The 16,583-nt window shown below is 53.2% G+C and overlaps 1 protein-coding gene across 5 annotated transcripts in view; it reads right to left on the reverse strand.

Moving 5' to 3' along the window:
* NOD2 (nucleotide binding oligomerization domain containing 2) overlaps positions 1-16,583 on the reverse strand; it is a 35,224-nt gene that overhangs the window by 4,871 nt on the left and 13,770 nt on the right. For 4 of the 5 annotated variants that reach the window (XM_082712181.1, XM_082712179.1, XM_082712182.1 and 1 more), the window contains 7 exons: positions 13,045-14,860; positions 9,067-9,150; positions 8,754-8,837; positions 6,423-6,506; positions 4,370-4,453; positions 3,560-3,643; positions 1,563-1,646 (listed from right to left, as the gene is read on the reverse strand). In XM_082712181.1, the coding sequence (XP_082568307.1) occupies positions 1,563-1,646; positions 3,560-3,643; positions 4,370-4,453; positions 6,423-6,506; positions 8,754-8,837; positions 9,067-9,150; positions 13,045-14,840 (2,300 nt within the window). In that variant the 5' untranslated portion in view covers positions 14,841-14,860. Of the gene's footprint in view, positions 1-1,517; positions 1,647-3,559; positions 3,644-4,369; positions 4,454-6,422; positions 6,507-8,753; positions 8,838-9,066; positions 9,151-13,044; positions 14,861-16,583 lie in introns of all 5 variants that reach the window. The other variant, XM_082712180.1, reaches the window with a different exon arrangement.

The raw sequence follows: 16,583 nt of genomic DNA on the forward strand, positions 1-16,583 counted from the left end.
GGTGGGGGGTGGGGGGAGGCCCCGCCGAGCCCACCGCTAGGGGTGGCCACCGCTTCTGGCCAACGCTGCCGCCCTCCAGCTGGTGGCGCCTGAACCCTCCGCAGGACCTTCAACCAGAGCCTACCCACCTTCACCAGCCTTCCCCACCACCACCAGCCTGATCCAAGTTTCCTTCATCTGCCGCCTGGAAGACAGCAGGAGCTCCTGCCTTGTCTCCCCACTTCCATCTTACCCCTCTCCCATCTGTTCTACACAAAGCAGCAAGTATGATCTCGTTGTGATGTAAATCAGATCATGTCACTGCCCAGATTAAAATCCTCCCAAGGCTTCTCAATGCCCCTAGAATAAAGCCCCAGATCCTTCCCATGGCTCTGAGGCCTATGTGCCCCACCCACCCTGCCCCTTCTCCCTCCACCCTCCCCTCCAACCATGTAGGTCCTGCCTGCCCTTCCCAAAACCACAAAGCTTTTTTCTGCCTCAGGGCCTTTGCACTTGCAGTTTGGGGCCACCTGGGATGCACATTCCTGAGACCTCAGCATTACAAGAACAATAATGTTTCTAGGTTATTCAGGTTTCAACTCCAATGCCACCTTCCCAGAGAGGCCTTGCCCAGGCAGCTGCAACCCTGGCCCTCCAGATACTCCCAGACACATCTTTCCCTTGAATTCTCTGTAGAGCCCTTATACATCTTCTTGTGTATCTGCTTACTTGTTCATTATCTGCCTCTCCCACTAGAACCGAAGAGCTAAGGGGGCTGAAGCCTGCTCTTTTCTTTCCACCACTCTATCCTCGGGGCTTCCAACAGTGCCTGGCACAGTTAGTGTTCCGGAAATATTTCTTGCATCAGTACATAAATGGATGAATGTAGGCATGGATACACAACAAAGAAATAAATGAACGCACCCATGAATAAAGGCAAGCGTGCCTGCTTGCACAGTACAAGAGAAACCACTGGCAATGATGGAAGAAGACATCTGCCTGAGCTAGAGATGACCCCTGCCCCCAGAGAGGGGGCAGGCAAGTTCTGTAAACCCCATAGCAGATGCCATCGGCAATCCATCCATATGCCCTCAGCTTTCCCCTCTAACTCCAAGGGCTGCTTGCTGGGAAAACCTCCACACTCTGCCAGAGGACTTTCTAACAGACCCCCAGCGTGTACTCGGCCATGTGCAGGGCAAACCAGAAGCCCTAGAAAATTCGTATTCCCACAAGCACACGGACGCAGGACAGGCAGTTGGTGGATAAATATCCCGGCTGCCTCGCTCCTCAGTTGGGGAGGGGTTTCTGGAGCTCCCCAGCAGGTCTGAGCTCCCGCTGCCCTCAGTGATAAGCAGGGTCATAACTGCCTGATGACACCCTTGTTCCTCAGTCCATGTCCTCCCCTATGTCAGGTCACTGACCTCTCAGCATCGTGAGCTGGGACCACCTCCCCAGTCAACAACTCTGTGTCTGGGGGATCCCTGAGTTAGCCGGGTGGGAAACTGCCCAGATTACTCACCCACCCCCAGCCCCCCTACCAGGTCAGTCATTGTCATTCCAGCTCTTGCTCACAGGGTCCTTACTTCAGAACTTTCAAACTTGAATTCTTCTCAAGTCCTTCAGCAAGAGAACACACACCTTCATCCTGGAGACGGTTCTCCTCCAGGCTGGCAAGAGCAAGAGAGAAAACCTGGTTGATACGGTAACGTTTATTAGGGAAGAGGATATCATTAAGGATTAATCTGCTTCCCCCCTCCCCCAGTTAGAAAAGCCGACTTCTAAAAAATCTACATTTACAGAAAAAGTGAGAACAGGGAGAGTTGTGGGGTGAAGGTTTTCATTCTGGGGGTGCTTCTGGGAGAGAATTCACCCCAGGCTTCCTCATGTCCCAGTGACCTAACAGCCATTTCCGTTTCTTATTCATGGAAGCCTTATTCTATTTGGGCAGCCCTGTGCTTGATTCAAAAACAAACAAACAAACAAACAAACAAAGCTGCATTTCCCACTCTCCACGATGGCCGTGTTGGCCAGTGATGTCCACATGGCCAAGTGCTGGTGATGGGGCTTCTGGAAGTCATCTTTCCAGGACAGAAACCTCGGTTGCCTGTGCCTCCTGCCCTTCCTGGATATACAGACTGAATCTGGGGACACAGAAATAGTGCTGCAGGTATCAGAAGCCATCTGATGACCATGAGGCACCCAATCTTGAAGCCACAGACTGAGGATGTAAAGGGACGACAGACAGACAGTGTCTTCAGGCCCCTGCTGGCCTGCTGGAGCCATTACACCCCCTCCACGAGCCGCCCCTGCCTCCAGACTGGTCTGCCGTGAAGATGATAAATCATTTACTGGTTTGAGCCCCTGGACATGGAGTTTTTCCTGCCCTGCAGCCCAGCCATGTCATCATAACTGATACACCCAAGGGTGAGACCTGCCTCTAATGAGAATTTCCAAAGGGTACAGTCAATCAGGATATAACCAATGGGATGTCAGCAGAGCTATGGAGCCCTGTTGATAGCCAAGGCCACTAAAATATCCATTTTGTGGCAATGATCAGAGGTTTCAATGCCCTTCCACTTCCTGGAGAAAGCAGCATTTGATCTCCCTGATATAATCAGGGACTGCCCAGAACACGTCCTAGGAAGACCAGACTAGTGGCATCTAAAGGACGAGAAACCTAGAATCAGTTTCAGGCCAGCAATGTAAGTACAATTTACAGTTCACCTTTTAACTTGCTCCAAACCCCACTCCACCTTCCAAGGTGACCCTCACTCTACTTTCCAGTGTTCTTAGATACTCGCCTTAGAAAAACAGGACGCCTGGATGCTCAGTAGGTTAAAGCTTCTGCCTTCAGCCCAGGTCATGATCCCAGCATCCTGGGATCAAGTCCCGCATAGGGCTCTCTGCTCAGCAGACAGCCTGCTTCCCCCCTCTCTGCCTGCCTCTCTGCCTACTTGTAATCTCTATCAAATAAATTTTTTAATTAATTAATTAATTAATAATTTAAAAAATTTTTTTTTTAAGAAATAAAACAGGGGTGCCTGGGTGGCTCAGTCAGTTAAGCAACTGCCTTCAGCTCAGGTGATGATTCGGGGGTCCTAAAATCGAGCCCCACACCAGGCTCCCCAGTCGGTGGAAAGCTCCCTCCGCTTGTGTATCCTCTCTCTCCATCAAATAAATAAATAAAATCTTTAAAAATGAAAAAAAGAAATAAAAACATCTTGCATACAATAACATGTGCTTTACCATTCGAAGCAGTCATCCCCTCATTTTACTATGTCCCCAGATCCATTTGGTAAGAAACCTGGGATGCAGGGATTGTTCAATGACTGGTGGGAGATCACAGCGGGCCTGGAAGCTTAGCCGGCTGGATTCCAGAGTCTCTGCTCCCCACCATTATGCCACATGGAGGAAGGACACAAACCCATATGCTTCATGCCACCCGGGACAGAGAGAAAGACAAGCCCCAAACCCCAACTGCTCGATTATCCTGTTTTTTCCATTTCCATGGAGGAGACCCAGGAATAAAGTAAGGCTGTTAACTGCCTCCCCAAAGCAGGGGATCCTCCCCACAACTCACCAGAGTTCTTCCAGCGCCACGTTCTTTTCCAACATTAACGCCAAAGCTTGAGCCCCCGTGCTGCCAATGTTGTTGCCCACTAGGCTGAACGAAATCAAGGATCGAAAACATGTCAAGGCGGGGAGGGACCGCAGAGATAAGCTTAGCCAAGAAGGGCAAAATGCACAACATGTATGGCCCTACTCCCTAGTCCGTTTCACCTCGGACGTGACTGATTGATTACCATGCTCTCCTTCGTGAAGCCCAGGAAGCAGCCTTAGACTCCTTCCCGACAGGATGTCCTGGGCAGCCACTAAGAATGGACGGGAGTTGGTTCTTGAGATAAAATACATCTGAGGCAGCCCCAAATCTTCAACTTATAGATAAAGAATCAAGACCCATTCTATAATTTTTTTAAAATTTTTTTAGCGAGAGACATAGAGAGAAGGAGAGAGAGAATGGGGAGGGGGAGGGGGAGAGGGAAAGAGAGAGATTCTTACGCAGGCTCCATACTCAGTGGAGAGCTGGACATGGGCCTCCATCTCCCAACCCTGAGACCACGACCTGAGCCAAAATCGAGGGCCAGATGCTTCACTGACTGAGCCACCTAGTTGCCCTTGAGAATCAAGACCCTTGAGAGGAGATGGGACACTCCAAAGTCACCCAGAAAGACTCAACTGTCCTGATTCCAAATCTAAGGGTCATTTCTTCTTAGGGTGGGGGGAGGGGTGAAAATAAAGTTGAAGCAAATGAAGGATTTTTAAATCTGGCCCAGGTTCTTCCTCCCTCCTCATGCTGGCTCCCCACAGCCATGCAGATCCCGAAGCTTACCTGAGCCACCTCAAGCTCTGGTGATCCCCCAAGGCTTCAGCCAAGGCCTGGGCCCCCTCGTCACCCACCTTGTTGCCCCACAACCTAAAAAGGGCAACAGATTCTGTCAGTCAGTCCGTGAGTAACTGCTATGTGTTCTAGACCCACATGAGGAGTGCCCTTCCACTCTACATCCCTGGCCGGGGGCGCTAGGACCACCCAATTCCAGAAGGGTCTCAGTGGGGCTCCTAGGTCCCAGCACAGTGGACCCACCTCCACATTTTTGGAAGGAGGGCCAAACTACATTTAAACGTTTTTCAGCCAGATTTACAAGCCGTCAGATTTATACAACTGTAGCACATGTCGTCAGAGACAGGGAACTCCCTCTCAGTGACAACTTAAGGGTTGTGATATTTTTCCTGAGCTTTAGGTCAAAGCAGCTTCCCAGTGACTGCTACTCCCAGGCCTTGAACTACCTTCCAGGACCACCCAAAACAAGTCTCTCTTTTCCCACACACCAGCTCTCTCTCTGCTCCTCCCTAGCGTTCCCCATTCCTAAATGGTGCCAAACTCCTTCACTTCCACGGTCATCCCCCCTCAGACCCCCTGGGTTGGGATGGATGTGTCCCTTTTCAAAAGGTGGTGGCCAGCTCAGACCTTGCGACCTGGCTGTTTTACACACGGAAAGTGAGCCTGGACCTGGCTGGGCACATGGGAGCAAAGCTGGCCAAACTAAGAGGTTCATTGCAATTTCATTCATCGGGTAGATATTTCCTGAGCCCTGGCTATGGACCAACACGGCTCTGTGCCCCAGGGAGATTGCAGAAAACCCTGTAACAGCAAAAAAAAAAAAAAAAAAAACAACCCTGGAACAACCTCAGTGTGTCTCAACAGGAGCCCCAGTTAAATAGATTATAGCCATCCAGCCCGGGGAATACTAAGCAGCTTGTCTTTCAAAAATGAGGTCATTAGGGTATGAAAGATTATCGTTAAGCAAGAAGAAAAAAACCAATATTGAGAACAGTTCGCATCAGAGGACAGCATCCGGAGGTTTGAGCACAGTGCCCGGTCCAGACCAGGTGCCTTAAGAAACACCTGTTGAAAGAGAATGTACCCCTCCCTCCAATCCACTAGTTGTGACCCCAAGCCCAGAGAGCTTCGTAGGGCTGGGGCTGCCTTTGTGCTGGACTCCGTGGGGCTCAGCATGCAGCTTGGAAAGGAGCTGATCTCTCGAGCCTGTGGGCAGCTCGCCTGCCTATGAAATGGGTTGGGCCCTAAGGGTTTCGTCTCTCAGAGCCTTGGGTCCTCAAACTCCCATTTCTTACCCAACAGACCCTAGCTCATGCCAGGGGAGGCAGGACAGGAGGGGGCTGCTGCGTGGATGCCATCCTAGGGGGGAGGTGGTCACTCTGCCTGGCAACCAAAGGAAACCACCTCCCCGCCGACCACCGCCACCCCAGCAACACTCTCTTGGGGACCCGTGTTCTGTGGGACAGCCCTCCCAGCCCGCATCTGACTCGTCTGCCCTCCCTGACCCGGCCCCATGGCAACGCCTGCTCTGAAGGACCTGGCGAAGCCCCCCTCCCACGCTGGGGCCAGTCTCCAGCCCCGTCCACCTCCATCACTTTCCCTGCTTCTCGTCTCTGACTGCATAGCCTCTGTGGAGCTTTTTTTATAAATGACCGATTCTTAAGCCCCACACCTCGGCATTTCATTTAATCAGTCTAGGGAGGGGCCCAGGCAATGGCATTCTTCGGAGGCTCCCAAGGGGTTCTGGTGGACACATGAAAATGAGAACACGGCCCTGGCCCCAGCGAGGCCCAGAGGGCTTCCTGCGGCCACCGGCTCATGGGCACTGCTCACCACCACCACCAACCCCCACCACCGCCACCACCTGACATCCTGAACTTCCTGTTTATTGAGTGAAAGACAAACACCAAAGCAGCCAAGGGCCACCCACTCTCTCCCACCGCCTCTGGGGCCTTCTGGCTGAAACGTGTCACCTACCTCTAAGTCCCCCAACCCCTCCACCCCCACCCCAACGCAGGTCCCTCTGACCCAGAATCCGACCTACCCCAAGAACTGCAAGGAGGCATTGGCTCTGAGCCCCTCGGCCAGCACCTGGGCTCCCGTGGCAGTGATGTGGTTATTCCCCAGCCTGGAAGGAAAGGCAGGGAGGCTAAGAGAGTGTGGGACAGGGGGATGTGAGTGCCCAGAAAGCCAGGAGCTGGTGGGGCAAGTGTGTCCCAGACCTAGAACATGGAGAAAAGCTTTGAGGACCTCCCTATAGGACGTAGGATCCTGTCCTCTCGCTCCTGCCCGCCCAACAGGGAGTGTCTGTGCTTTCCTATTCCCGTTTGGGGGAACTTAGGAATGGTTCCTGCTACTTCAGTTCCCAGCTGCAAAGGGAAAGAAATGGGAGAAACCCGTTTTGCAAAGCAGTGTGACAGGTACAGTCAGGAGGCACAATAGGCAGGTGTCCTCAGAGGTGGTTTCCTCAGGGGAGGGAGGGTGACTCACTGTCACACCTTTTCTTCCCGTGTCAGCCACAGGCTGGGGCTAGACTCTGTGTTTCCTCAGCTTTCCTGGGTTCACTGCAGCTGGTGGGAGAATTCACCTGTTCTGGAAAGAGGGTAGGCCCAGGCCGCTGGGAGAGGGAAGGGGAACCCACTGAGCAGGGGCTGGAGGGGGGAGGCTTCAGCCACATCTAGATGACTCTGAGAGTTTCAGCGAGGGCCCCAGAACTCTTGCTCACAAGCCCAGGCTTCCTGGAGTTAATAAGACACTTTCCTCTTTCAAGAGAACTTTCAGACCTATGAAGCCACTGTAGCTCACAGTGCCGTAGGGAAGGCAGCATCACCCCCTTCGAGAAGGAGCGTGGTAGCCTCTTACACCTCTGACCACAGGCCCTGTAACTAAGGGCCCTGCTGCTGGGCTGGGAAACCCAAGGTCGCGTCTGTACCAAGGCCCGCTTCCCACAGGTGGCTCCCAGCCAGTGACGGGGAGACCTGAGACCCATTGGGCAAACTCGGCGGGAGGATTGGCCGCCGCCATCTTTGCTCTTAGAACTGCACGGAAAGCCAGGACACTTCCTCCCAGCCCTCTTTCCCTCTCTCTCCCCCTCACTCAGGGCCAGACCTGCCCTGTGGTCTGCTGACTCTCCCAGCCTCCCCCAGCACCCTCCCCTGCTGCTCCTGGCACATCTAATCCCTCCTCAGAGGCCTGAACTACCGATGGACATACATACGGAGAACTTTCGCGATGATACTCCATCTTTTAACCACTGAGCTCACTACTTGAAGTATTGACTCTATTCTGTCAGCTTTCTACATATGTTAACTTATTTCATCATCATAACAACCTATGAGGAGGCTGTCATTATTATCCACATTTTACAGAAGGGGAAACAGTCACAGAGACACTGGGCAGACCCAAGGTCATACAGCAAATGAGGATTCGAATCTCAGGGACCCCGGACCCAGACCTCGGTTGGTCTCATTCCAGAGCCCCATGCTCTCCACTCTCCTGCTATTCTAGCCCAGAACCCAGGCATCAAGTTTGCATGTAACACCTTCCCGCTACCCCACAGCCCTCCCTGGCCTCTGGCCACAGCAGGTCTCTGGATTCTAAGTCTCCGGGAGCAGGTGGTGGTGGCAGAAGAGAATCCTTTATACAGAAAGGCCCCTCTGGGCTTGGCCTCTGTAGCCCGGCCTGAGCATGAACTCCTGAGTATGAACTCCACAGTTAGCAATTTTAAAATGGCAGCTCCCATTCCCCACACCCAGCCCAGGCCGTACAAAGAACGGATGAAAGCAATTCTTGGCTTTGCCTTCCTTCACAGCCGCATAAATCCAGGAGGCAAGGCATTCCCAGAGAAAGAGAGAGAAAGCAAAGCCAGGTCAAGCCAGCGGCCAGCAGGAGAGGAGATTTCATGGTCTCGGGAGAGAGACTCCAGTTAGCCAGCCAGGAGGACCAAGAGCAGCAGAAATGCAGACGTCAGGGACTGGAGTACAAAGCCGGCACCCACCAAGCGCTGACAGGACCTTCTGAGAGCTTTTGGATGACTGGCTGCCACCACCATGATGACAGAGGACTTGTGCACGTCTCTGCCCACAGCTCTGTAACCCCAGAGAGCTCATCACACTCTTGGACAGAGGGAAGGAACCCTCTTCAGCCCCGGGGGGCTAAAGGTCAAAGGTCAGGAAGCCCTCAGCAGAGCCAGTCTGGAATTTGCTGGGGAGGTCAGAGCATTGGCAAAACTCTGCTCCGAGGGCACACTGGCCCTGTCTGTAGCCGGGAGATCGCCAGCCCAACAGAGGCCAAGCCGGGGCCAAGACCAGAACAAGCGGGCTCAGCTGGGCAGAAGAAAGGCAGTTTCCAGGGACTAGGAAAGGCCCGGGCTCACCTTAACGCCAGGAAGTTCCGCTTGCACGAGAGGAGCCTGGCCATGGAGGGTGCACAGCCATCGGTCAGTTTGTTGTTAAAGAGTCTGGAAGGTTCCGAAAAAGAGGAGCCGTGGTGACAAAGCACAGTGGTCAGTGACCACCCAAGCCCAGGGTGGCCGTTTCCCTCTGCACAGGAGCCGCCCGCACCCTCTGACCAGGCGGACACCCCCGGCCACAGCTCATAGCTCACAGCCACTGTCGCTGTGGCATAACCTACAGCGTGGCTGCGGGCACAAGGCCCCGACCGATGTCCCCAGCCCAAGCCCGACTTACGCTAACTTCTGCAGCTGCTCACAGTGCAGGGCTCGCTCCACGAGTTTGCAGACGCCTCGGTCTGAGATGTTGTTATCCCGCAAGCTGAAGAAAAGACAAAATAAATAAATCTGAAAAGGGAGCAGATGAGGAAAAATCAAAGAAGCAAGAACCCCTCCCCCCCAAAGAGATTTTCACTCAGGCCCAAAAATGCTGGTGTCTGGCCAGTTTCTGGGAAACACAGCAAGCCCTGAGCACCCCAGAACTGGGAAAAGCCCCATCCCTGATCAGGGTGCCGACGTCAGGCCCTGGGTGGGGTCGGCGCAGCAAGCTGGGCACCCATAGCCCCTGTTAAAGAACACTGGGACCCTGGAGGAAGTGGTCACTGGCCTTGCCTGAGGCACTGTTTTCAGCTCTTTAACACAGAAATGATCTCCATAGTGGCCTCACGAAAGGAAGGTTCCAGAAGTTTCCAAGGTGGGTGGGGTGTGGTGGGAGCTAGCCAGCGCCTACCCCGAGAAGGGTACTGGAGGACAGTACCCCCCCCCCCAACTCGCCTGATCACCAGATCTTCAGAAAGCATCTCTAGAATGCAGACTTTCAGACCCCTCCCTCCCCTGGGTGGGGGTGACGGTGGGGCCCCAGAACCTGTGTATGGTAACAGCTGTGCCCATGATCCCCATCTTCAGGCAGATCCCGGAGACCCTAACGTAAAGGTTAAGGACCTGGGCTCTGGGATCTCTCAGTGGAAATTCGGATCCTTAGCAGCCATTTCCGGGCTATTTGCTGTTCCCTTCCTCTGTAAAAGGGAGAGGATGGCACCTGGGTGGCTCAGTGGGTTAAAGCCTCTGCCTTCAGCTCACGTCATGATCCCGGGGTCCTGGGATCGAGCCCCGCATCGGGCTCTCTGCTCAGCAGGGAGCCTGCTTACTCCTCTCTCTCTCTGCCTGCCTCTCTGCCTACTTGTGATCTCTGTCTGTCGAATAAATAAATAAAATCTTTAAAAAAAAAAATTAAAAGGGAGGATGGCATTCCCAGCCCCACCTGGATGTGGAGGTCAGGTTTAAAGAGACAGTGCATGTAAATTCCTGGGAGCACCCACAACAGGTAGAAGCTTCCCTATAACCAGGACAACTCATGCGTGGGCGCTCACCTAAGCACTTCCCAAAAGTAAAGGTATTTAATCCTCAGGAAAGCTCGCTGTGTAGGTACTATTATGATGTCTATTCAGGGGAAGGAAACTGAGGCACAGACAAGGGGAGTGACCACGCAAAGGTCACTCAGCGCCTAAAGCATCAGGGCTCCGTGGGGTAAGTCTTGTCCCAAAGCCCACCCCTGAGCACGACATCACGTGTTTCTCTCCCCCTCATGCCTTCTATATGGGCTTCTAGAGTCCCGATTTTCAGGCTGCAGGTCATGACCCGTTGGTGGGTCATAAAATCAACTCTGAAGGTCTAGCAGCATTTTTATTAAAAGGGAAAAAGAACAGAAGAGGGCAGAAATGTATCCGGGTTTACACAGGAAAGCCATTTTGTGAAGTTTTTGTTTCACTTTTAGATGGCTGTGTGCCTGCTTGTACCTTCTCCTTCACGGTGGGTCACAGCCAAAAAAAACCGTGAAAGCCCGCAGCCGGGAGTCAGAGCCAGGGTCGAAAGAAACCTAGATGGGGACACTTTGTAGACACGTTTCCTGGAGGCTGAGCGTTTCTGTTGGCATGGAAACATTTCCAGTGGGAGAGAGACAGTGTGGCTATGGGGGAGAGGAACCCACCCACCCCCGTCCACTAGCCTCTGTCTCTGTCTCTCTCTGCACACACACGTGCACACACACACACACACACACACAGGAAAGGCCCAAGCAGCAACCTTCTCATCCTTTCTCCTCCCACGCACGCTGGCAGTTTCGGTACAGAGAGTAAAGAGCAGTAGAACTTGGTCAAGGTCTTTTATGGTTCATGGAAAATCAAGCTGGTTCCTACAGACCACCCTAGACCCACAGAATGAGAATCACCGGGGACAGGTCCTAGAATCTGCATTTCCAGAAGCTCCTCTGCACCTATAGGCTGAGCACTGGAACCAGACCTTCCTCACCTTCCTCTGAAAATAGAGATAGACCTTGAGCTTCCCCTCAGCCCTTTGACACATCCCAGGAGGGACATGGGCTTTCCTTAACTGAGAAAAGAGGGGATCCACTCATTCTATGGGTGGACTGGTCTATAAGGATCAACCAGGCCAGTGGTTCCTGACCTCTTGGGGTTTGAGGACCCCTTTGAGAATGACAGTTCCACCATCCCAAAAAATGTTCATATTTTGTCAGGAAAATGACTCCCACAGACAGGCCTCAGACTTCTTGAGTGAACATATGGGGATTCCTCCTTTCTGGGGAAACAGAATCATCTTCATTTGCCTGGCCAGATCCACTTTCCCTCTCTACCTGGCTCTCGGTCCTGAGGAGCTGATGATGCCCACGGATGACAGCAGCAGTCACCCAACTCCAGGTTGGGTGGTCAAGGCATGGGCAGAAAGAGGAAGAAAGGACAAGGCCCCATTCTCCCAGCTTTCTATAGCCTCTACTCCTATCAGAGAGCCTTCTCCACACCTGCTTCTCCTTCTCCGCACCTCCTTCTCCTTCTCCACACCTCCTTCTCCAGGCCTACAGAGGGTGACAGTTCCATCCCTACCCCCACCCCACAGTCACTGGCCCCAGGACCTTGCTGTATCCCTTTAGGCTCCTCCTAATTGCTGCCCAAGCCTCTGAAAACAGTCCCTTTATTAAACTTTCTGTAAATCACTCAATTTAAATGTGTCGACTATTTCTTCCTGATATATTTTTAACATATACCATCTATAATATACATGTTCACTTACAAAATATGCTACATATTGTGTGATTATTACCTTATATTTATAAACTTAAGAGCATGGACCCTATGTTAGGGATAACACAGGCCACCATAGTTTCTAACTGATATGCCTATGTTTGCTCCAGAGAAAAAGAAAACCTGGCTGCTTTGGCTCAGGGAAGGTATGCCATCCTAATATATTCAAGGGGAGGTATGTCCCTCCCTTGCTTAGGGTCAAATTAACGTCATGTGGGATAGACCGAAAACCCCAGAAGGCTGTGAGTCGATTTTAACGTTAAGCTACCACTTCTGCTTTCTCGGAGGTTTTAAATAGGGAGCAGGACATGCCCTTTCAAGGCAGGGAGGAAAGTGGGGGAGCCTGCAGCCTCCTGGCTGCCAGACCTGGGCATGCCCTCTGTGTGCACCTGCCCCTAGATGTGGAGAGAGGCCCTGTGGGGGCTGAAACAGACAGATGTTCTGAAGGGGGAACCTCCCACTTCCAGACGGGGGTCCAGAAGCAGTACAGATGATGGCATCATCTCACGGGGGTGCCACACCACTTGAGGGATAAAAAGGCAGGTGCCATTCTGCAGCCCCTTCCAGCTCTTGGATCCCAACATTCGCATCTCATTGTGATCTCAAAATCTCTCATGGGGTCTCAGTCACCTCTAAATTGTGGGTGGCTCCTAATAACTCACACATACTATGCAAAACTCGACGTGTCACTTCAAGGTTCTCGTGGAGCCCCCAAAATCTATCCCTGGGGCAGGCTGCTTATGGGGAGTAAGGACTTGTCACGGGAAAGATGTGATCTGTTCAAACCAGCCCTGCCATCTCCGGTGTCATGGTAGACCAAGGACTTTGCTTCTCTGGGCCTCATACAGAGGATAATGGGTAGACGGCCCAGGGTGTTCACCGAGATGAAAGGAATTAACTGTAGGAAGTGAGTAACACAGCGCCTGACAGGCAGGACACTCCATAAACATGGGGTCATCATCACTGTGAAACTAAGGCCCAGACTGGGGAAGGGGCTGGGCTGGAGTTGCTTAGAAGGGGTGGTGGGGCCCAGACTCCCAGGGCCCAGTGCGGAGCTCCCACAATGCACCTCAGCACCGGCACTCCCCCACACCTAGCCAGTGCCGCCGAGCAACACTCACTATAGAGCCTTGCAGACGTTGAGGCAAGGCAGCAGCTGCTCCACACCAACATCCCCTACAGAGTTGTGGTCCAGCTGCAGGGCCACGGGACGCCGGAGGTGCCGCAGCACAAACGCCAGGGCAGCACACTCCGCGGGGCCCACGCCGCAAAACGTCAGCTTCAGGTGCCCGACCTTGAGCCCCCGCACGGCCTCTCGGGCCAGCCGTTCCTCCTGCATCTCGTACAGGCTCCGGATGAGCCATATGAACCCAGGCATGGCATGCATGCTCTTGGCCTCCCCCGGCACGGCCGGAGGGATGGAGTGGAAGTACTTGTGGAGGCTACGGGACAGACAGCTGCGGGCGCAGGCCTGGCGCTGGAGCAGGGCCTTCTCGGACACCTGGCTCCCAGCCAGCAGGCCCTGGTGCTCCCGGGACAGCAGCCCCGCCAGGAAGGCTGCTGTGATCTGGAGGTTGTGGGGCTCAGCCTCTTGCAGCAAAGCGGCCGTGCTGCCCTCCTGGTGCTCTGAGCGTGGCACGCACATGGAGGGCAGCAGCCGGGCCAGCAGCGAGCTGCGTGGCCCGTGACAACTGAAGAGTTGTCTGAGCAAGGACGGCGACAGGTCAGCACTAAGCACAAGGTACAAGGCTGCAAAAAAACACTGGAAGGTGATGTGCAGGAATTCCAGGGGGGCTGTGCCCCCCTGCACAACACTCTTGGCATGCACCAGGAAGCCAAGGGAAATGTCCTCGCTGTCGATGTGTGCTGCCTGGAGCTGCTTGTCTGAGAACACGTAGCAGCATGTGCCCAGGCCCCAGACAGCCAGCCAGCCCAGGTGCAGGAGGGAGGGGAGCCTGCCTTGAAGCAGGCCGGGTGCCAGCCCGCAGGGCACCGAGTCTGGTGGGGAGGCATGCAGCAGAAAATGCTGCAGGATCAGCAGGTACAGATCCGTGGTGGTCTTTGGGGACCCACCACCATGCAACAACAGTTCCTGGTGGCATTTGGACACCATCCACGAGACAACAGGAAGGTGGCACAACCCATGCAGGGGTGAGGTCGCTTTGAGCAGGCGGACAAGGCGGTCGGCCACCCCCGGCTCACGGTGGCACTTCCTCAGGTACAGCTCGATGCCCTCTTCCGAGAAGCCCTTGAGGTGGAGTTCCAAACGCAGGTACTTCCTGAGCAGTGCGGACACCGCATCTGGACGGCTGGTCAGCACCTTGTGTGCGTTCTTGAGCAAGTTGCCCTGCAGAAGGTTGAACAGCAGATTCTGGACAGAGGTGGGGTCGGTCGGAGAGCAGTGGCGTTCACGATCTGAGAACCTGAACTTGAACTCGTCAAAGCCATCGAAAGTTAAGAGGACACGGTTGGGGTGGTCAAGGAGGAACTGGAAGACCTCCTGTTGGCCAACGTCAGGCCAGCAGCAGTGTTCAAAGAGCAGCGTCTGCACAGACAGCGGCTTGGCCACACACTGCAGCTGTCGGCAGCTGAATGGGAAGACGAAGAGAAATTCCTGGAAGTCGCGCCCTGAGGCCCACAACAGGTGCATCTGCTGTAGCAGCGTGCTCTTGCCGCTGCCCGCCTCGCCCACAACCAGCACAGTGTCTGCCTCTTCATTGAGGTGGCCACGGGTGCCGAAGAGCTCCTCCAGGCCCAGCGTCACAGGGCTCTTCTGTGGGAGTCCGGCCGGGCCCCGCTCTGTCCGGATTTCCAGAACATTCTCTGTGTATATTTCCTCCAGGCAAAGATTCTCTGCCCCATCGTAGGTGCTCAGAAAGCGAGACTGAGCAGATATCGTGGTCCTCAGCTTGGACATGTACTTCTTACAGGCGGCATCTGGAAGACCAAAGAAGAGGCTGATGAGGTAGGACAGTGGGGAGGATGGGCTCTGGCAGAGAGAGGGCTGCACAAGGGCATGTGATGTTATACATGGAGAGAAGAGCCGGCATGTGCCAGCCCCGGCTTCTGCAATCACAAGCTATGGGCTTTGATGACAGTTGCATAACCTTCCTAAGGCTGGGAATCCTCTCACCCACCCCCAGGCTTGAAGTGGGAAAATGGGGGTCCCTACCTTATAGGGTTTACATGGAGCAATGAAGATAATTCATGTCAAGTGCTTCATTTAGCATCCAACCCAGTACTCCAAAGATATTTGCTAGTGGTATTATTATTACTACTGACATCAGGAAGAGCTGTAGATTAGGGGCGCCTGGGTGGCTCAGTGGGTTAAGCCTCTGCCTTTGGCTCAGGTCACAATCTCAGGGTCCTGGGATTGAGCCCCGCATCGGGGCTGGGTGGGGGGGGGGGTCCCTGCTCAGCAGGGGGCCTGCTTTCCCCTCACTGCCTCTCTGCCTACTTGTGATCTTTCTCTCTCTTTATTTTTAAATAAAATCTTTTAAAAATCTTTTAAAATCTTTTAAAAGGCTGTAGATTAGAATGAGCATCAGGCTGGGGTCAGAGGACCTGCCTGCTGATGCCTGTCCTGCCGAATTGGTTAGGATGGCCTTCGAGAAGCCTCTTCACCATTCAACCTCAGCTGCATCTTTCTAAAGAAAAGCACAAGGTATAAGAGCCCGGCAGCCCAGTTTCTGAAGTCAGATATGCCTGGGTTTGAAAGCTGGCTCCCTCATTACCTTGTGTAAGCCACTTAACCTTCCCCTTCTCAGTATACTTATCTCCAAAATTAGGGACAATCCACAGCTTGAAGGATTGTTACAGGAGGACACAAGATACAGTAGAATTGAGCAAAGTCTGACATATGGTAAACTCTTGAAAGATGGTGTTTGTTATCATGACACTGATGGGTTTGGTAGGTATCACAGGAGTACCATGTCCCAATCCTCGGGATCTGTGAGTATGTTACCTTACTTTGTGATTAAACTAAAGAGACAAGGATTTTATCCTCGACAATCCAGGTGGACCTAGCACTGTTTGGTGTCAGGGTCAGTGGGGTGCCGGGGTCAAGCACTTGGACAAGAGTCCTTGATCAAGATTCACTTCCCCATCCTCTTCGCTTAACCCTCGGCAACCTGCTTGCACATGGGGTGTGTCCACAAGGCTGCTGCTTTTCCTTTACCATCCTAATAACCAACGTGAGCAAACTACTTTCTGTATCAGGAGTCGGTTCCCCTTTCAGGGAATGGGGAAGTGGTAAGCCAGGGCCCCCAGGGTGGGGGGACCTTGGGGCATCACGGCTTCACTGCTCCCGAACAAAGATCGGCGCCCTTGTTCTCAACTCAAAAACTAACAAGTAATTCTCCCAGAGCACACTTAGCATACTGACGCTCTATTCATGGTCCTCCAAAGCAGTTGTCTCCTGTTTCGGTTTCATCTTCTGTGCCCAGAGCTGATGAACATCATTGCTCTTAAAGCCCTCTGGATATACCAAGAGAACAGAACATAGATAACATAAAATATACACCTTCTTTTCTAATACCCTGAGCTCTAACACAGGTTCTCCAGATACCACCAATATAAAATTCTCCAGAAAAACAAGGATCTTTCATTTTAAACACGGGTCAATTGTCAACCTCAGATTGGTCACCCTCGGGAATCTTAC

The sequence above is a fragment of the Mustela nivalis genome, assembly GCF_964662115.1.
Source record: "Mustela nivalis genome assembly, chromosome: 18".
NCBI classification, from domain to species: Eukaryota; Metazoa; Chordata; class Mammalia; order Carnivora; family Mustelidae; genus Mustela; species Mustela nivalis.